The sequence below is a fragment of the Narcine bancroftii genome, chromosome 5 (genome assembly GCF_036971445.1).
Source record: "Narcine bancroftii isolate sNarBan1 chromosome 5, sNarBan1.hap1, whole genome shotgun sequence".
Taxonomy (NCBI): Eukaryota; Metazoa; Chordata; class Chondrichthyes; order Torpediniformes; family Narcinidae; genus Narcine; species Narcine bancroftii.
In genome coordinates this window covers 39446034-39468321 of record NC_091473.1, presented here as the reverse complement: position 1 = coordinate 39468321, position 22288 = coordinate 39446034, and the positions used below count along the sequence as shown (strand labels likewise).

Here is a 22288-nt window from a genome sequence, read left to right as displayed (position 1 = left end):
CTGAAGGGAGTGTTGCTGCAGGTCAATCTGAAGTTGGCTCAGTTCCCTTTGCCTCTGTCTCACTCTCTGATCACCTTTAAGGACAAAGAACCTCTTGATGTTCTCCTGGGTCTCTTCCCACCAGTTTTCTAGGGAATGAAAGAAGGGTTCCACAGTTCTCCAATCAGTGTACTCTTTCTTTAGTTCCTCTATGTTCTCTGGGGTCAACAACTTCATGTTCAGCTTCCACGTTCTTCTGCCCACTTTATGATTCCCCTGTAGGCGATAGGAAGTGCGAAGGAGGCAGTGGTCAGAGAAGAACCCCAGCGTGACATCAGTGGTTCTGACCGTGACGTGCTTTGACATGAAGAGGTAGTCTATCCAAGACTGGATTGAGCCATCCGATCACGACCAGGTGGGCTGCATCTGTGCTCTACCTGCAGGGCTACTAAATGCATGCACAGTTGTGTGTCCTTTACTGTCTCTATCAGGAGTCTGGAGGACCAGTCCATTCTGCTGTCGTCACTGCCAGATCATCTAGCCACAACAACAAAGCAGTTGGTCACTAGCCAGAATGATTGGTAATGGTGGAAGCTGCTGGAAGACGGCCAGTCTCTCACTGCACATAATGGGGCATACACATTATTGACTTGGAGCTGGGTGTTGTGGCACATTAGATCCACCACAAAGAGAGAATCCCCAACCACCTCCTTATCCTCAGTGATGCAGTTACCTCCCTGCAGAAAGATGCCCAGGTTGGATACATGGCAATCATCCTTCACAGCCTTCCTCCCCACCCCGCGCCACCCCCCCCACCCCCCCACGACCATACAGACAACCCATGGCAAGGTTTTGCAAGGCATTTACACATTGTGTCTTGCATTTGACACTGTGCACATTGAGGGTTGCTACTTTAATCTTCATTGTTGTTCATTAGAGTCTCTAATTTGGAATCCTTGCAGTCCAGTGCCAATCAGCCTGAGCCCTCATGCCCACCCATTTGGTAACCTGCAACACTGATTTCGGGCGCAGAAACAGAGTGATCTTGCTTTAGAAGTGGGGCTTCCTCAGGTGAAACTGGTTGTGTCGCTATGCGTGTGGGAGGGGTTGGTGGTGGGGTCGGGGGTGATCTGGCTGAGCTGGTTCTCCCTCTCCTGGCTGGCTTCTATTCCTTTCTCAGAGCTGGAACTGCCTCTGCCCTGCTCACAGATGGGCATACAGGGGGCAACAGCTTCTGTACCGATCCAGTATCCCAGAGCTTGGGGAGGGGGGTAACAGCCTCTGTACTGCTGCCCATCTCCCGGGGCTAAAGGGGGGGGGAAGATTGGCAATGACCTCTGAACTGCTCCCAGTCTCCAGAGGCTGGGGGTTACTAGGTGCTTTACATCCCACAGTTGCAACTCATTGTCCTCCTTGCTTTCCCCTCTGTCTTGGTCTTAGTGCTTCCTCTGCCTTCATCTGGTGCTTGTGCTGGCTTCATCGTCAGATGATGAGAGGTTGCTGGCTTCTGTTTGCCTCTTGACCCTTTTCTTCCCACAATTTGCGGTGTCGTGCCAATTTCTTCGATGGGGCATTTGGGGTTTTCTTTTCTTCGCAGCCTGCCATTTTTCCTCCAAAGTTCCCTCCTCCATAAACTCTGCCTCCTCAGGAAGGGCCTCCTGCCTCATGGCTGATGTTAAAGGGTTGGAGATAGACATGGTTGGGGTCTCCTCACTCTGCCCTGGATTTGGCCTCTACTTGGTCAATGGGGGTTTTTGCTGGAGGGTGGCTGTTTGCGACTGTGCATAGGTGACCACATGTTTTGGGCAATCTCTGTAAAGATGGCCTGCCTTCCCTCACAAGTTGCAGCTCTTGCTCGCCACACAATCCTTGGTCTGTTGGCCTTCCTGTTTGCTGTTCTTGCAGATGACTGCACTGCATTGGACTGCCATGTGCCCAGGTTTGTTGCAGTTCCTCCAGTGGTGAACACCGAGCGGGGCATGGATGATGGGCCATTTTCTGTTCTCTCTCAGCTTCACCTTCACATGGAATTTGCTGGTCCAGATTCCAATTATGTCTTTGACTTGCACACATGCCCCTGTCGCCTTGACATAATGGCCCAGGAAGGTGAGCACATTCAAGACTGGTACATGTGGGTTGAACATGAGCACCGTTATCATTCATTCCTTCTGCGTTAGAAGGTTGAAGAGTGGCTGTGGCATGAATCGCGAGAGTGGAGCCATGTTCCCCTTCTCCTGGAACTCCCAGAGCTTCCTCAGCCATCCTGTCATGGTCTTGAATGTTACATCAAAGTGATGGCCCATCCTTTTTAACACTCCTACTAGTTAAAGCATCTTGCCATCGATCATGTCATGTCCCCTTATGGGTTTCAATAAGATCACCACCTTTCTTCCAAATTCCAAAGAATAAAAATCCAACTCTATTTGGGACAGAATAAATACTTCAGGGATACTTTAATGTTTTCTTTTAAAAGTATGATATTTTCATCCCCTCATGGGAATCCGTCATGTTTAACCAAACAAAATGGGAAAGTTGTATTTACAATGCATCTCAGGTCTCTACAAAAGAAGCACACACAGGCCAAACAGCAGAAGGAGAATATATTTTGGAATAAGCAGCCCACTACCTTAAGCATTTCCTGCATTCCTCTGGCAGAGTCTGTGATCCCACATAGGACTCATCATCTACCTCGCAACCCACACAACAATTCTGAAAACAGGTCTCCTGTGTCCACAAAGGATTATATAAGAATAATGAACAAAAGAACTAGGGCCATTGAGATGTTCTGTACTCATCTGGAAAGAAAGGTTGATTGTCTCAAAAGAGGAGGTCCAATCAGTTTTATCCACGCTGCTCCATTCTATTTTGCTCCCCATCTTTACAGGATGTCCATCTCTGATGATATGAAGGATTTTTTTTTTAAGTGTTGCTTTACAAAGTAGGCTCCATAATCCTCCAGTGCCAAACTCCTCCAAGACTTAGGAATTTATATGGGAGTGGGCTGAAGATGCATAGCACTAGCTTTTACAATCAAACATTGAGGGAAGAAGCCACAGCTTTGCCACCAGATCTGCACCATGGATTCTCAACTTGTGCGATTGTTGATTCCACTCCATGCTATCCGATGGCTGAAGGTTTGTGGTAACTAGGCCAAAGACTAGCGTGAGGTTTTACTATGCTGCTCTGTGAAAAAATACAGGAGGTGAATGTTGATTCTTGATTTTCTCTCAATGGTAATGTTTGTTTGATTGAATATGGGAGAGTGATATGTTGAGCAAGAGCTGAACATTTTGCATTTTGGGGAGATCAAATATGTGTGAGTCCATTGAAAGAAGATAGTTATTGAGTAAAAGGAGTATATGGAAATAGCCTGCCTGAATCTCACCCTTGTCCATCTTGTGAAAAATATTAAAATAAATATTGATTATTTTGTTGCTTTTTATGGCATTTTTTGGTAGAGTGCAGAAAAATGTAATGCCCTGGAGGGTCGAAGTGTTTTACATTCTTGGGATGACAATATATGAAATTTTTTTGAAAAATGTTGTGTGAAGTTAATTTCAAGGCATAGTCCTCAGAGTCTACTTATCATTTTTATCCATGTTCCAGCCTTTATTTTTGTAGTCCTGCTCAAGCTTATTTCTCCTTGAGGAGAAAAGTGTAGTAGCGGGAAACAGAATTTATGATTCTGAAACTGCACCCATTTTGATATTCCTGGAGCATGCAAAACAGCATGCTAAGGGTGGGCCTGTTTTGATTGACAGACTGCTTTTTTTAAGGTTTCTAATTGTGGTCTGCAGTAATAACTGCAAACTGTGGTCTCCCAAGATTATTAAGTATTAAAAGAACACTGAGGTGCAGCAATACTGCATCTGGATATCAGATGTCAGTGTACCAGGTTATTTTTTTCCCAAGCTTTGAATTAAGCCAGATATTTATGTAGTAGTATTGCTTTCTGTTCAAAATTGGTCAGACCCCACTTCCCAACGTGGAACAAGGCCAAAACAGCCAAATGCATTTACCATGTGAATGGCCGGTTGGATCAGTGTTTGTGCAGACAGGATTATCCTCTTCAAGCAACACAACAATTCCAGCTTCAGACACTGTTGGAAACAAAATAAAAAACAACTCTAGTAAGAAGAATATTGATGCAAACCAATTTCCCTTCCTCGCCCAATGGAACACACTTTTTACAAGCACTTCACATCTTGAGCTTCCTTCTGCTGGGAAAGCTACATACTGAATGTGCACTGAATATTGGAAAAGATGCATTGGTTCATAAAGCAGTGATTATTGATTCATATGAATTAAATTGGAGCTTGGTACCTTGGCTTGTGTTCGTTGGGGTTAAAGACTGAGGAGTAATCAAACCAGTGTTCTCAGAATCATAAAGAGATTAAATAGCTGCAGGATGATGCCACAGGTGAGCAAGGTCATTTTTTTTTTAAATCCATGCAACAGGATTCATTGCTAGAAAGAAAGAATTGAAAAGCTGGGAAGTAATATTAAACCCGTATCAAATCTTATTTAAACCGCACTATTAATGCTGGTCATCCAATAATGATAAAGACACAGAAGTACTGGAGAGGGTTCAGAGAAGATTTACAATAAAACTGATAATCCCGCTTCCACTTTTTCAAAATGCTGATCATCCAATTTCTGGCTCACTCGTTAGTGCTGGAATTGAACCAAGGATCCAAAATGCATACGAGGTGTGTAGCCAGTGCTAGGATCCAAAATTCAGCTAGATACATTGGCCAGGTGCATGGCTGGGGTTGGGGTCCAGAAAACCAGAGAGTAAGAACACAGGATGCTTGCTAGAATCTGGAGTGCTTAAATATATCCCCAATCCTTTAAATTCACTGGGTTCATTGTAAAATGCATTGTCCCACTGTGCAATGTACATAATAGAAGTGGAAAAAAAGTTGAAGGAAAACTTAATGGAGGTCTTTAAAAGGACAAACCGTTTTGATAATGTGAATACAAACAGAACACCTGGCAAGCAGCAAAACTGGAGGTCATCAATACAAGACAGTAACCAGAAACTTCTACTCCAAAATAGAGGAGGAATGTAGGATGCACGACTGCAGTGAATGGTTGAAGTTCAGGGATTTATTGAGGCCTGAAAAGCTTTTGAAAGAGAAGAGAATGGAGAATGACACTGATTGGTTTAGTTGATGAAATATAAGCAGAATATCATGGGAGTCTGAATACTGGCATATATTGATTGGACTATCTTGCCTCTTTATGTCCTGATTTTCCAATATTAGCTTTTGTAAACTCAACACTGCTTACAAAATTCAGAACCGGTTACTAATTTCACAAACAGGGCGAGAATATTTAGAAGATCAATGATGGATATTTCACAGTAAAATGCCTTTGAATTTTAGACGAATTAGATTTTTCACTCTATAAATCTGTAGAATGTTATTTTACACAGTTATTTGTATTTACACAAGGATTTATATGTCACCACACCCCAGCAGCACCACCACCCCCCCCCCCCCACCAACCCCATATTCCTGATTTCAATTTTTAATCTGCAACCAGGAAGGTCATGCTAACCATAATTCTCACAGATACTCTTTCATGCTGATATTGAGTTGTCCACTTAATAGCTGATAACTCACTTAGGCTCCAGTGATAAAAGCACTTGTATGACTGAAACCACTTAATATCAATTCAATGTGAATGTAACAGAGTGAGTTAAATTTTGGCATTATTTTAGACTAGACATCCACGTATCTGAGGACCTCTCCTGGGGGCAGCAGATCTTGACAACAGAGAAGGCACACATCTATTTTCTCAGTAATTCGAGGAGATTTGCCATGGAGTCTCAAACTTTTGCAGGTGTACTTTGGAAATAAAATGACAAATTAAATATATTATTTAGGTAAAGATATAAAATGATATGTGGGAAAAATCAAGTAGCTTCGAAGCAGAGCAGCCGTGATTTAACTCAATGTTGGTGTAAGGTCGACGGATTGAATGTCCTTCTGTGTTCCTATGCCACGATGTTGTACCACACAAATGAAACCAAAATGCGAGCCCTTTAATGCCGTTCTGTTCTGGGAGGTGCATTTTATATACTTATTTTGTGAATAATCTTTATAAAGGAAGTGTAGTTGGAAAGAACATGTATTAAAACAATATTGGGATATCCTCTGAAAATTTAACATGATATATACAGCTGTAAATATTTTGCAAATCATTCCTCAATAAAGCTTTTGCGTAGGTTGGGGAAATGTCAGTCCCTTTCCCATCACTTTAGTCTATATTCCATTGAATAGCATTGCAATTTGAATGTTTAGCCTTTAACTAGTTTTTTTTTGGTCTGCCTGTTTACTGCAATGAAGTCTCAACGTTTCAGCCGGGGTGTATGGTTTGGATGTGAAACAGATCTGAAACCAGCCAATAAATATCTGGAGATTGAAACTGCGCCTCGAGTAGTTTTATGGCTGCTTGTATCAATTTACTTGGCAAAATATTTAATGTTCTGTGGTGTTGAGAATCCCTGGGGTTTTGTACTTTATAAAGAATCATTGGGCAATATATCCTTTATCTCTAGCATTTTTTTTAGGAATAGATCCAAACGATTTGTCAGATGCTGAAACTCATTAACTTCCCCTTGGCTCTCGCAATGTGTCTGCCGAGCTCATTGTGCCAGGCACTGGCGCTTTCTACTCACTAATGCGACGCTTTTTCTGCTCGTTCGGGGAAACAAATTACTTTCTAAAAGATCGCGAGGGATGTTTTGATGAGAATTTCATTTGTACCGAGCTGGAAGGCCCTGCAGTTAACATTTGGTGGACTTAATTGGACTTTTCTTTTTCTCCTTTAAAATCTGAGGCTATTCTACTAATCCCTCATTTGTAATCAATTGTGTTGACTAAACAAAAGTATAGGTCGTTCTTTCTTCCTGTTCCAGACAATCCTTTGTTGAGTTTAAATGCCCTATTATTAAGTGATCCTGGTAGTATAGATGTACTCGATTGTTGACAGTTCATTATTGCGCTTTTGTCCATTTAATCATTCTCTCTATGTTTTGCATGTGCTTGCAATAATGAGCTCCGTTGTCAATTAACATGTTTCTAGGAGCAAAACTGGTTGCTCAGATGTTTTAACAAGAAGCGCAGAGAAAAGGGCAACGCGCTGTCTTGAGGTTGTTTACTTCCCAGCACTTTCTCAATGCACCAGGTTACTGCCAGTCCTGTCACTGACCCGGGGCTTCCGCGCGGTCCTAGTGCATGTAAATTTTCAACTCACAAAGAGCAATAGAAAACATGGTCATTCAACCATCATAGGGGATCTAAAATCTGATCCAAAGGTCTTTGGCTCTATTTTATAACATTAGCACATCTTTGCATCTACACACGTCAGAATTAATGATGCTTAAAACATGGAGTTAACAAACTTATATTTTTCCCCACAGTTAGTGTGCAGTTATAAATTTTGTTTGCTATGAAAGATATTTTCTTCGATTCTCGATTAAATTTAGCGCAGACGAACATCTTTAAACAACGCTGATCCTGAATACAATGGCCTATTTAACGTTTGTGAATACAGTAGGTCTGATTTTCCCCCACGTCACCAGTACTTAAGGGTACATTACCTTTGGATTAGAACTGCGCCGAAAGATTCGCAAGTCGTTGTCCATGTACGTAACTTCTGTGATGTGGCAGAAGTAATTGGAGATCTATTGCATTTCTTATTTTAAATAAATGGCTCTGTGGCACAGCATGACATCCTCTATCGACATCGGTCGATCACTCTCACTTTTAAGGTCACGTAAAGTTTCTTTTAAAGCCTTAGAAGAATAGACTGTAATTGGACTTTTGCGTGACGTGGGTGGTACTTCCACCAGAACTCCCTGTCCTAAGAAATATGTCATATGAAAACAGCAATCGGTGAGATTGAAGTAACAAAGTCTGAGCACGCAACTGGAAACGTTCATTTTCAGCGTGTCCTTCGGTCATAAAATACAATGATACATCCCTGGATGCGAAGAATCCACGTTTATGATTGTTACAATGTTTTTAATGGGCTTAATTTTTGCACGTGACACATTACATTGTGCGTATATGATATGTTATAGTTTTAATTTTGTTTTCATTTACGAAAATGCTGATATTTCATGAACATTAGAATGGCCAAGTTCTGCATTTTCATCTGTCTAAATATGTGCCATCGTTTATTATATTCACAAGAAATCCATCCTTATGAACAAGTACCGTGTCTAGTTTTCCCCAACATTGCTGATAAGTTTTTATTTACAAGTAGGTTATTTGCCTCTCTCACGAATAATAGTCAACTGATGTGCAAAAAATGGCTTTTGTTAATGTCAGACGCTAACCACACACTTTCATTGCCGGAAGAAACTTTCAAAGATACAAAACTTAACGCGAGCAAACTCTCCATGTAGTTATACCAATCGCCTTTTATATGTCATGCTGTAGGTAAAGGACTTCATACAAACGTCCCTTCAAATGAGACTAGGGTTACCTCATAAATTCCAACCAACAAATTAACGCGAATTTATTTGAAAGTTCCAAAGCAAATTAACTGAAAAAAATGTGAATGGAAAATCAAGCTCTTCGAGTTGTGTTTGTCCGACGATAAAGATGTAAATTCAGATGAATCTGTAATCAATGAAGGAAATATTTAGAAGCGTTCTTTATAAATACTCTCGTTGAAAACAGGAACATAATAAGATGAGATAGAAAGAAAGTTATTCGCTTAGAGCCGTTGGGATTTTTTTTCTCAGAATTTACCTTAGATTATGCATCTTCCAACAAATATGTATCCTTATTATATGCTTGCGTCATAATATCTTCTGCTACAATAATTTGACATTGGCCCTTGAACCCCGTGTGATTGTTTTTCGGTATGGAATGATACAACATCAGATTGATGTTCCTCTCTGCCGTAGATGTAACATTCAAGTTGGTCGGAAATGGAAGTTTGGTAAGATGGTGGTTATTTTGCTGGACTGGCGACTGCAAATTTGGATTATTGACGCAAGCACATACACAGGGGAATCCAACGTTGAGAGTTTAAAAAGTAACTTGGAATTTTTTTTTTAATCTGGTATTTAATATTCACTCGTATCATCCGGGAAGAAAATTTGTTATGGTTCCCGCGTCTAGCCTTAATTTGACTCCAGAGTGACTTACTTTAAACTCACCCTTAAAGTGGCTTGTTCCCCGATCAAGGGACATTTTAACGCTGGTCCAACCTAATGACGTTCTAATTTCGTCGATTATACTTCAAGGAGGGCTCACAGGAATAAATTAATCCTCAAACAAAACAAATAAATGTTTAGCGGAGCTTATATCGATTGTAAAATTTGCCAGGAGTTTTATTTTTTGGGGGGGGGGGGGTGAAAACTACTATTTGTTGACACAAGAAATCTGTAAAATCATCTAATGAGCTCTTGGAAGGAATGTCATAGTATGTATTAAATTATTGACATGGTTACGAACGAGTTGTATTTTACAAGTACGACATGGTTGTACAAGAATGTATAGGTGTCTATACGCGGTTGGTATGCGTGTGTGCCCCAAGATTGTTCTTACGTGCTTGGAATGTGAATGGATACTGAAATTTGTTTTTGTCTTTTGTGGGTTGTTGCCTTTCCAGGTTTCCTCTTGGCTTTTCTCCCCAGGAAGCAAAAGTATGTCTCGATTGCTAATTAAAACGCCAAGCGCCAATCAGCCGTATTTATGAATATGGTGCAACTAAGACTGTAAATAAATTCAGGCATTTTAATTCCTTCCATCCACTCTAGCCTGCTGTGACAAGTTTTGCAGTCCATTTCTAGATGGTTTCTTTTCGAATGATATAAGATTAAGGCCAATTTAAATTCACGACAGCGGCTAGTTTAAATGTTCCAAGTTTACTTGTAGTCATTTTTTTTTGATGGTGCGAAGGGTGCAGTGTTTCTGAAGATGAATTCGTGTATATCTCAAAAAATTCTTCAACGCACATCTATCATTTGTCCAAGATCATCTAATGAGTTTTAAAGCATTGCAAGCAGTGTGCTTGCAACACTGGCCTCTTAAGTGCAGTGGCCTCGCTTAACATCGTTACCGTTGCGCTCTAACTTTGGAATCTAACTTTCACCAAGCGTCGATATTCTGTAGAAAAACGTCAACTTCGGCATGTGGCGTCCAAGCCTATCAATCCCGTTCCTCAAATAAAACTTTTTTTTTCAGAAACCACATTCACTTTTCATTATCGAATCTCGGAGCCCAGGATGAAAAGTATTTCTGACAGGGTAAATTTGGGGATATCTGCGGTCAACTGGTACGACCAGTTTGCAGAACATTCCCGCAAATATTGCGCTTTCTTTCAATTCAAATTTAAATCTATATCCCACACGTGATTAAAGAACTGCAAAAAGCAAAATGTTTTCAATAGCAGTTGTTTCTGTGAACTTTGGCATTCGCACGCTGACGCAGAGCTTGTGGTTCAAATTATTGGGGACGAGTGGCCATTGCTAGTTGCGAGGGAGACTGTGTTGCCAGTGGTCCGAATTTGCACTTTGTGCAATGAAATGTGTTGAAACAATTATTTTTGCCTTTGAAATAAAAACGATAACGAGACAATGCGCGTTTACATGATCAGTGATTAGTTTGGGTAAATGAAAGCTTTGGATTGTGAATCAGAGTGAATCATTTATAATGGTAATTTCTAACATTACCGTGCGGTAAACTGTAATAGATGAGCTGCGTTGAACACTTTTTTTGGTCTAACCAGATTCTTCAATATAATTAACAAAGAGCTTAGCTTTTGTTTTTAATTAAAAGAACGCATTTCTCTCAAAAGTAAATGACGGTACCCCTGTAACCCAAATCGACGAGCCTTTAAGATGAACCCACTCAATTAACTATAAAAAGATGTACATGCAATTCTCTTCAAATTATTTGCCGTTTAATCAGTCCCTGGACAGTTTAACAGTTTACTGTTAACGGTTAATTTAAATTTCACTGAGAAACATGGAGTGAGCAGCACGCAGCTGAGCTGAAATCAGAATTTTGTTGGTACACTGTAATAATATTGTTCGTCTAGGCGTGGGGAGAATAAATGATCTCGTATTAAGCAGCGAGACATGGGGAAATTAGATTTTGAAAACCCTAAGTACTTTATTATCCACTGTTACATCAAATTGGCTAATATGGAAATGTCTTCTCCTCAGAGAGCTTGAATAATTACTGTTAGTGTTTCTGCTTATGGTTTCGTCGTTTTCTGTGGGCCACGTCTAGGAGCATTTCATTCTTATATTCCGTTCAAGATCGTAATTTGTTGCGGACCGCAGGTCGAATGGACAAAGTATCACTGGGTAATAAAAAAAAACCAATCATGTGGAGTAAGCAATATTAGATGTAATTCTCTATATCCTGTTATGATAAGTCTATTATGTGTTCGATGATACACAAATCAAAAGAAACTTGATTTTTATTTCCACTTTTAAAAGTGCGATCGCCGTAAATGGTTTCCTTTGCAAGTTGCCAATCAGTTGCCTCCAACATTCGCCTCCCGTGAGCGGCTTTAACCATACCCCCTTGTCCTTAAAAACCACGATCTAGACCTGATAGCTGATGCAACTGAACTTTCTGAAAAACATAGCACAGAGTTGGGTCGTTTCCACTTCCAATGCTTAAATAAATAAATCAAAACCTATTCTGCCATGTTAATTGAACTTTTCGCTCATCGATTGATTACCAATGCTGTTCTTTGGGAAAGGTACAGATTCCACCCCACCCCCCCCCCCCCCCCCCATGCGATGGGCTCGACGTTTTGTTTAAATTATCAAATGTATAACTGAAATTCTAATTTTGGTTAATATTTGCAGATTATACTCTAATCAAAGTAAACTTTATAAGCTGCTGATGCGACGAAGGATATCGGGCGACATTTACTTGAATAGTGCAATAGTGCCCAGAGAAGCTCAAATGCTGGGAAGAAATCCACTGACCTATCTTCATGTAAGAATCGTTGAATTCGACCATCTGCTATGCGTTGAGACGTGATAACAGCTTCTGCTTTCCTGGCACAAACACGACTCGGTGGCACTTTTGTATTGCGAGCAGAAGCAAGGAAGCAAAAGATATCTTGAAATTGTTCAACTGTGCTCTGCTCAGCGCAAACCATATAACCATTTACGGAGCGGAAACAGGCCATGTCGTTTCCGAATACCCTCTGCTTTGTGGGAATTGTTGAACTTAAGAAGGATAATATTAAACGTTGAATATTTTATTATTAAATGTGTCGGATCAAATTTTGGCCCGATGCAATGTACTGAACAAGTAAATCTCCCATTGTTCTTACCTGCAAAAGTCTGCAGTTCAAATAAACGCAACTTGAAAACTGTACTTTTATTTTGCGTTCATTTTTACAACATAATTTAAATTTCCATATATGCAAACAAAGCAACGTCCTAACAAATACTTCGAAATGTCGTGTTTACCAGTCCACCGTGTTTCAGATATAAAATGCTACAATACAGAAAAAAAAATAATGTGATATAACACATATAATTAACATGAATATTTACATAACTATTCATTCACAACAGTCCTGGAAAATTATCTCGCCGGGACGTGGTGGCGATGTTCATTCTTTTAAACAAATTCAAGCCGTTTAAACCTTTGAATTCAAGAGTGAAACGTGTCTTATGAATTGTCCACTGTTGCATCACCAGTGTCTGAAGTAAAGAGCATTGCAGTGCATCGAAAATTTTCAAAGAGACGGTAATCAAAATGCAATATACAGAAATGATTGTCCCCAAAACAAAAACCGCATCGAAGACTGTGAGATTAACTTATCCCCACTCTTGAACGTTCATTCACAGAAGGTGTGGTTGAGTTACCGTCGTGCAGTTTTCTTATATGCTTCTTCAAGTCAAAGTTCCTACAGAATCCTTTCCCACAAGTGCCGCAAGTGAAGGGCTTTTTATCATTGTGAGTATGCATGTGAAATGTCAAATTATAGACCTGATGAAAGGCTTTGTTGCAGATATTACATTTAAACTGTTTTTCTCCACTATGTGTCAATTTATGGTTCTTGTAGTTTCCTAGCGAAAAGTAAATAGAAGTTAGTGAGAGTTACCCCCTCTCCGCCCCCATCCCACCCTTCCTCCCTCCGAACCTCCAGGTCAAGAGTTCACAATTAAGTAAATTTCAGATGGGAAATTTCTATGTAAAGAAGAAGCAAAGCTTCATTAAACAGTCTTGCGTTGCTGTGCGCGCATGGGAGTCAAGAAGTTGTCAAACTTGATCTCAATCAAATAAAGTCTGCAGAAAACTGTCAGATTAGCAATGAGGTAGAGGTCAAACTTCTGACCCACAACCCAAATTCAGGAACCGTACTTTTAGAACCTTAGTTCAAAACTACACGTCTGATTTGAAATATGTTGAATTCAAAGAGTCAGCTCGACTCGGAAACATTACGAAACATAGTTTCTTTAAGGACATTGTCACTTCCGATGGTTTTAGTTCTGAACTGTGGGATACATAAGCTCTGTCGACAACCTAATTACATTTTCTGTGTATTAGTAACTTATCGGGATAAATTATTCTATCGTTGTTGCATTGTGCAAAAGGGGAGTGGTAAAAAGAACCGTGGACCTGAAGTTATCACCAGTGAAAATAACAGGACATTTTGGAAGCTATTAGCAATTGAAGGGTTAAATTCACGGAGCCAAATGGACACCTAATCGCGTGAGGATTAATTCAAATTAAAGTCGACGCTACTTTGAAAAGTACCTTTTTGGTGAAATCCTTTCCCACAGAATTCGCAAACAAAGGGTTTATAGCCAGCATGGATCCGAATGTGAGTGTTTAGAGTGGAGCTTCGGTTAAAAGCTTTTCCGCACTGATTGCATTTGTGAGGTTTCTCCTGAGAACAAATCACAGTAATCATTTGATTACCGATGCTCGGCGAATCGTGGTTGGGGAGAAATGAATTAAACTGGAACTATGGAAAGCATTTAACAAAAGCACACGGCATGCGAAAATCCGAAGACTGAAACAGCACATTTAAAATCTGTTATATTACAAAGAGGTAGCAACTCAAAACATAAGTTAAACAATGATATGGCAAATTATGATATTTAAATAGGAATGCGTAGATTGTTTAAATACCGTTCGTGTAGATTGCATTCCTCGTTCACTGAAACTACGTGCTGGGCAACGATACTAAGGAATAAATGGTTTGCCGTTGAAAATTGCTGGATAACGAGAGAAGACGTGAGCACGTACCTGTGTGTGGATTATTTTATGCCTGCACAGGGTACTGGCCTGCCGAAATCCTTTCCCACACACCTTGCAGACAAACGGTCTGGCCCCGGTGTGTACGGGCATATGCCGTGTTAGGTTATAATGTGCATTAAAAACCTGGAAAGGGACGCAAAAAGAAGATAGGTAAACATCATTTATTTTTCCAGCCTCGCGGTGGATGTCGATGGAGCACATTTTTCGCTCTCACGAGTATCTGTTAGCAATGACCACGCGCTAGTGTTTTAATCATCATGGTACCTTGCCACAAACTTCACAGGTAAAGTTTTTGGGTTTGCCATCGCTGGAGGTATTGCTCAACTTCTGATGGGTCTTAATAACGTTCTTTTCGACGGGAAAGCTACTGCTTTCTTTGATCACTTGGTCCAACTGTCCCGGGATGCGTTCTTTGTGAGGAAATTGTGGACTTGGATATTTCTCCGCAGCCAGGCTGGCAAATTTAGCATTTTCCAACAAAAGTAGTTTCTGGTGAGCAGAAAGTGTGGCCGGGGGCTGAGAACCGAGAATGTGAGTCGGGAAAATGTGGTGGCTATGCAGCAACTCCGAAGGGTGGTAGGTCGTGTCCAAGTAGTTGAAATAATAAAGGGAGCCGTTCGCAGGCATTGCGACCGTTTGGTTGATGACTTGGGGTTTGATCAGTCTGTTGGCAGTCATCACTGAAGGGCCTAGGGTTAAATCAGTTTTGTAGCACATCCCACAGTTAGATTTACACATAGCCGCAGAAGTACAGAGTGAACCCCTCAGGTTAGACTTCCATACCTCCGAATAATTCAAGAGAGCTTTAGCTGGTAAATCATAAGGAAATGGTTGGATAGGAAGCATACACGGGACAGGAGAGCACAGTTTTCCGACCTTTTTGGCTTCTGCTTTCTCCAAGCTTTGCCTTTGTTCAGTAAGGCTCCTTGGTTCGGAGTTCTTAGCCATGATTCTTTCGATTGAAAAGGCCAATGCCTTTGGGGTAGCTCCATTGCAGGTAGTGGCGGACGTTCCATTCCTTGCCGTCTGCCTAGGACAGGATACTACTGTCTCCAAGTGACCAGAGCTCGCCATCCCAGGACTTGGTGTGAGCAGCCGCTGACTACAGCCGCTCTGATCTCCCCTGCATTCCAGAAAAGCCAAGACACACATCAATTTAATAAGCACCTTGCGTTTGGCATGTCACCCATTTACATTCAAATCGACATCCCTATGAACAATAGCACCGAGGGGCACCAGATTAATGCTCATTAAGCTGTACACACACACAAAAAAAAACTGAATTACTCGGACAGCGAATATCTTTGCTCACAGATTTTCAACGCGATGCTTTATGCACAAACTACCACTTGGATACTGAAAATTTCGAATACTAACTTACTGAAGAGTGATGTGCCAGACGCCACCGTCTATTCTTAACGGGTTCTACATTTATTAGCGAGAGAGGAGAAGATTATCCAAGGACTGCGTGTGGCTATACTGTCACATTTTGATCGCACACATCCTCATCAATGTGAGATCACTGTCTGTTGCATTTAGCTGACATCACATGAAGTCACTTAGCAAGGTGACATCCAAATAGCATCAGCCCATTCCAATCTCCCACTAGCACCCACAATGCTCGTGGGCGAAGAGGCTGTGGGGGTATGAAAAAAAATAATTGTGCATTTAATGTGCTTTAATCTATCGCTTAAATCTGTTTGCTTCTGCGCTGCGTTTAAATAGATACACATTGTAATGCAGCCTCTATTAATTATTGACATCATCTTAAAGAAAGAAAGGGCCATTTACAACAATTCAGTCTCGTTAACCTAAATCCGGGTAATACATTAAGTGTTTCTTATGAACAACGAAAAGACAAGTAACTTACGCGCTCGCAAAACAATTGGATGATCCTCCAGTGAAAATGGGGGGGAAAAAACCCGTAAACACACAACGGTGTTTATTTTTCATACATCGACTGCATGGATATTAAATGGCAAATCATGGAGTAGAAATCTCCCAATGTTCTTGCTTGCACGCAAACATCTAAGCAAACATATATTGGAAGAAATTATAAAGATGCATTTCTTTTCGATTCGATGTTCATTATGTGCATAGTCAAGGAAATGAAAAGTCCATATTCCACCTGTGGCAAAAGGAGGTTGCAATCTCAGTCTCCCCAGGACCTGATTAAACGTTTTCCTCCTTCACATATTCAGAACAGCCAATTTTCCAAAGCGATTCATACTGTTGTGCTCTTGTCAAGCGGCTCTTTCAATTTTATCCACTAAAGCACCGCGTGGAACCCGGTTTTGTGTTCCTTTTTTTCTGTTTTTTTTTAAAAAAAAACGCGTTACGATGCGGATTAAGAACCGAAGAAAAAGGACTGCGCCTGACCAGAGGTAAAAGCGAGCAATGAAAAGACTCGTTTTTAACAAGTCCTTTTAGAAAGTTTCTGGAATTTGCTTCCAAAAGTTCTATGTTCTTTTTACAATAGCGAAGTGCCTGTTCATTTGGGACTGTTTTAATTCTCCTGTTTGCAGACGATTTCACCTGAGAAGCACAACAAATTATTAACGCAGAATTGATTTAGACTAGACCGAAACGGGCTAAATAACCAGACGGCATCAAAAGAGATCATGAAAAGAGCTTCATGAACAATCTTCGCGTTTGTACTTGGGCTTGATTGTTCTAATTTTTTTTAAATGCTGAAAGTTAGAAAATGTATTATATTCCGAAATTTAGTGTGTGTGACTTTAATTCGTATCAATTTGAGGTGCAGCAGGATGGTAATTGAGCGTTTTAAAGTGCGATAGATATTGGTCTATATTTCTTTCCTTGTTAATCATTGGGTAAACACACGGCTGCAATAATTAGAAGTAGATGCGAATCCCGAAGGAGCAGAGTTGTGGATAGAAGTATTGAATTAAGTGAAGTCTGTAGACGGAGTGATTGTAGTAAAAATACAGTGCTGGAGAAACTCAGCATTGCAAAGATAAAGATACAGTTGTTGAATTACTTATTTTACTTCGTATGAGAACAAGAAATAAATACAGATTAGGTGTCGGCGACTTTATTACTATAATATGAAAGATAACTTTAAAAAAAATGAACCAATTAAATTGAATGGCAAGAACAGTTTCTAGGATTAACGAACGCTGCATTCAAATGTAATAAAACTAGGTGCACTTGAAGAAATGTTGCAGCGGCACTTGAAGGGTTAATATTTAATCAGTAACGCAGTCTGACCTTTTTTCTCTTTCTGTTGCTCTAATTTAAGGGGCGGGTTGTTTGTTCTGTATTAGAATTGTAAATTCCTGAAGAGCATTAGACTGGTCCTGGCGAACAGCCGTAAAAGGGTGCAGAAGGACTGCACGACTCCTCGAACTAACCGTGGTCAGTAAAGCGACCATATCCTTGATTTCTATTTTGCATTCATCTCTAAACGGTCTGCGAGAAAACTCTCCCATCTGATTACGCAGATGTATTTTTCTTTTAAACTGACGAGTCAGCACACTATTCTTCTTTTTATTTGTAAATGGGGTTTCAAATTGGCAGGTTATTTGTGAAGGAAAGGAACAATGATTCTCGAACAAAATATTATTTTAAAGCCATGCGATGTTGATTAACAAGTGCCATCGTTTGGTTTTTTTAATAACTTGCAACAAATGTAATGGCTCATATCTGGAATTGCAATTATTTGATTGTAAAGGATTTACATTTATGTAGCGACTTTCATCATCCCAACTTACCCTGAAGCGGGTCACAGTTAATGAAGTGTGATCGCTGCTTTTATGTAAACAATTGCTTCGCCACAAAATGCCTTCTGCTAAGGGATAGATGTGGATGTTCCAATTTCAATTTACATTTTCGACCAATGTCTCATCAGCGAGAGAAAAAAAAACCTCAGCATTACCTTAAATTAGATCTACAAACTATGAATTGAAGACAGGGTCTTCTGACTTTCTCTGAAGCAAAACCGGCCCTTAAATACGGAGCAAACATATTTTGCTTCCAAGCACATAGGGTAATGGAAATATTTAGAAAGGGGCGGGAAAGCATTCGGACCCGGGACATGTTTAGTGGGCTCCAGGATCGTAGAAACTACGATGGCGAGCAACATGACATTCATTCCTCACTCCCTTTCAGTGGTAGGATAATTAATCTCAGTTCCAGTTTGATCGAGTAAGGTTCGGATCACGTGGATAATGTACTTTCAGGAGGACACGGACACTTTAGCACGTCTGCTAATTAGGTAAATTCAATACTTACCATTACTGAAAGCGCGCTTGTTTCCGCCCTCGACAAAACTATTTCAATCAAGTGGATGGTGTGTTACAATTCAAATTTAGGACAATCAGCTCATTTTTTTTTAGCACAAATTATCTGAAAAGTAAGTTAACAAGGTCCACAGAATGAAAGCATTATTTTTCTACATCAGCAATATTTGATCGTTAAGGAATAGACGCCCCTATTGCTACCCGCAAGATGATTAAAGTCACAGTGTCAATTTAGTTCAGAGAAACACGGGATTTCGCGACCTTTTCCTTCCACAGTCTTTGTCAATAATTTCTGCCATCCGGCTGGCAATAAAGCATAACAATCTGCGGTGAGAAATTAACCTCACTCGATGATAATCAGTATAAAATAAAATACTGTTAAGGAGTTTATTGCCATGTACAATTTACATGTAATAATGTCACCTTCAAAATATTTGTTAACGCCACTCTCATTTAACTGATTCTATTTTTTTTTCCGATGAATGCAAGTTGTTCGTGCCCCAACAGGGTAAATTCACCGATTCGTGGAAATCTCACGTCTGCCTTCACCTATCTCAGCACATTCAAAACAAACAAACAAACAGCAATCGATCTATTTCGCTTTTTTTCCTACCTTGCGCTTACTTTGCGCCGTTGGCTGGAAGTTTCCTGTTTTTTTTTGTAACCTGGCAGCTTCCAAGTTTGACGCATTCTATTACATCTTGGTGAACATACGATAGAGTGTGGGGAGCAACAGGTGAGATTTCTGCCACCAAAGCACCAGATTCCGCTCACACGGAGTCTCCATTACTTCGCGCCTCCTTGAATTTTTATAATTCTCGTTTCGGATTGCAGTTGTTGAACCTGCCCAATTATGAACTGTCTAACTACTTCCCTGCCCATAAACACACTTTCCGAAATGAAACCTGACAAGGTCGCCGACAATGGAGTTAAAGGGTTAGTTGAGAAAGAACTGATGTGTGTGGTTAAACTCCTAAATGAATTAGTGGCCGATACATCGTCTGAAAAATGCAAAACGATACTTGGTCGAAACACTTCGGGTTTAAAAGTGCCGTTCTGCGCATTGTCGCCCATCCAGTCGGGTTAGTGAACAGCATTTAAATCAAAACCTAAACCACTGAAATGCCGGTAATCTGAAAGAAAAGTAGAGAATCAGGCGTTAAGATTTGGCAGGTGGTTACTACCCTTAATATAACTTAAAGGGGGCAGTTGTTGACATTCGTCGTATTTTGCTTTGATGTACTCAGAATCCACTTTTGATTTCAGTCCGTCTGCTGGTAGAACCGTGTTTAAACGGGATGGCTAACCAATACGTCTTAAAGACATATAGAAATGATTAGCAGTGGTTCAGGATGTGGAGTGTTAAAGAAATATTAACGTTTTGGTGTTTTGTTCCTTTTTCAATGATTAAAAGTTGAAGAATTTGTAATCACCAGATTACAAATAGAGTCAATGGATAGAAGGTCTTTTCAATTAAACTATCTGCAGGGGGATCTGCTGATTGGGGGGGGGGGGGGTGAGCCCCTTCCATGAGCATCAGTCTGATGGTCAGTGGGGACAGAGGGACACCTCCCCTAATCTTTTTGGCTTCACTTGTGATCTGCCGCGCCGCTTTCAGGACAGGAGAATTGCTGCACCACACTGAACACTGCAGCTCGTAACTCTGCAGGGAAGTGGAGTGAAACATATTTAAATCGATTATTCGAATAATGAATAGAATTTACGACCACAAGCTCGGTGATCTCGAGGGCTCTCCACCATTTGTATGTAGAATTACTGTACCCATTCTTTTAAGAAAGAGAGTTCCGCCTTTCCTGTACAGTACAGAGAACATTATCAAACAGGTTATGTTTTAAGTTCAATGAATTTGAAACTTTATTAAAAATGTTCAGAGATGGATCGTTTTAGAATTGAGTACATACACATCTTGGACTCCAGATTTGGGACTATTCACGAAATGCATTAAAAGTATTCATTACAGTATTCTAATGTATAATCTTAAAAAAAAGTTGATTGCCACGAAAATTGTATTGTGACAATTCAATTTACAAAAGCGCAGTGCACACTATTCAATTCCCGCATTATGGTAACCTATTCTTCCAAAAATTCAATTTTATTCCCTAATTTGTGTAAAACTATGGGAAGATGTAACTTTATTCCATGCATCCGTGTGGAAGAAGCAACTTGTTCGGGCGCCACTGGTCTGATGCATATTCCGCTCTCGGTCTCTAGGTTTAGGGAGTTCCCTTTCGCCAATTTAATAGCGAGGCCGAGAGTGAATTCCAGGTGCCCATCAGCGACTTGCACCAAAAAGTGTCATCAAGTAACAGAGGGTTTCGAGAAATAAATGAGGTCGAATGACAGAATGTACAAGATTCATGATATAATTCCGGTGCCTTTCTGCAGCAAGGAGTAATGTCGACAGCAAACTTCTCCATTACCATCATCCCAAGAGGTGTTTCATGCAAGTACATCAGTAAAGTAGCACAAAAGACTGAGCGCAGGGGAGATACTGGCGATTCTATTCTCGTCCTGAAATCTGATCTGATTTAGAGGGTTGTCTAATTAAAGTGTTGGTACTAACAGGATCGAAGACTGGAGGACTGACGTGAAAAATGATGATTATTTGAGTTTCACAGCAAAGCTATAAGTGTGCTATCATGAGATTATATCTCAACAGGTGCTTGCCATTTTAAAAATTAAATTGCCTAAAGGTGAAAATGGTCTGGGTATAATTAACATGGTATATGATTCTGACCTAAAAACAATACACTGACTCCTAGATTCAGAATAAAACTACATTTACTTCAAAACCAAGAAAGCAAAATGTAGTTTGAACATTAAGTCCATTTGTGTCAATATCACGTGTGATTTCATAGCACTGATTTTTGGGTTAGGGATAGTATATTGTTTTTGAATTAAAATATGCTGTTACTCTGTAGGTAAGCATGCGAGCAAACATAGCAAAATTTAATACAATTATCTCTTCTCATTTCTCAAACACTTTGCCTTTGGAGAGTTCAGACCCAATCTTGGCTGAAACATTTAATGAATAGTTTATAGGCAGTGTGATGAAACCTGGGATTTTAGTGAGATAGAGTGAGACTATGAAGAGGTTTGGATATAATCATCCATATCTGGTGATTTAGCCCATCTCAAAGTATTCTTTGTCGTGAGCATTATGTTCTCAGACGCACTACCTAAAGGTAGGTTAAAAATCAGAAACAAGTTAAATGTTAACCCATCCTTGGGAACCAGCCATTTGTCAACGTGTATTAATCTTCACACTCTGAACTGTATATTATACAAACCTTTATGAATGCATTTTATACTAGGATGGAAGCTACAGTGTATTTGGAGGTTTTGCTGCATTTTATTACCAGAAGATGATTTTGCTCACTGTGAATGCAATAATAATGTGCAAAAAGATCCACAATCATTTCACAAAATCAACTTTTAATTTTAATTCAATAAAAATTAATTTGTCATGTGTCAATTACCATTTCTATCCCCTTTAAGCAGACAAAATTCCTAAATAATTATATGAATTAAATAATGCAATATCAGCTTTAAATGGTTGATAGCCTGTGCTACCACATTTATGCTAAGTAGAAGATCTTTATTGAGGTTTGAGATGGTGAATGGCAAGTGACATACACATCAGACAAATTTGAGCATTTTCAGTTTGAGAGCCATCATCTTCCTTTTCTTTTTAAAATATCTTTATTGAGTTTAATAGAGAAAAAATACACACAAGTTGATCCAATGCATAGATTG

At 40.0% G+C, this 22288-nt stretch overlaps 1 protein-coding gene and 1 long non-coding RNA gene across 2 annotated transcripts in view; one reads left to right on the top strand and one right to left on the bottom strand.

Annotated features, from left to right (window-relative positions):
- LOC138763287 (uncharacterized) overlaps positions 1-12350 on the top strand; it is a 28181-nt gene extending 15831 nt beyond the window's left edge. The window contains exon 2 of the long non-coding RNA XR_011357472.1: positions 11831-12350. This is a non-coding gene — a long non-coding RNA (uncharacterized lncRNA). The remainder of the gene's footprint in view (positions 1-11830) is intronic.
- A 444-nt stretch (positions 12351-12794) lies between these two features.
- fezf2 (FEZ family zinc finger 2) lies at positions 12795-15773 on the bottom strand. The gene is made up of 5 exons (XM_069942334.1): positions 15631-15773; positions 14514-15372; positions 14238-14372; positions 13743-13875; positions 12795-13051 (listed from the first exon to the last, which is right to left on the bottom strand). The coding sequence occupies exons 2-5, from the start codon at positions 15321-15323 to the stop codon at positions 12795-12797; spliced, it is 1335 nt and encodes a 444-aa protein (XP_069798435.1). The 5' UTR covers positions 15324-15372; positions 15631-15773.
- Positions 15774-22288: the final 6515 nt, after the last annotated feature.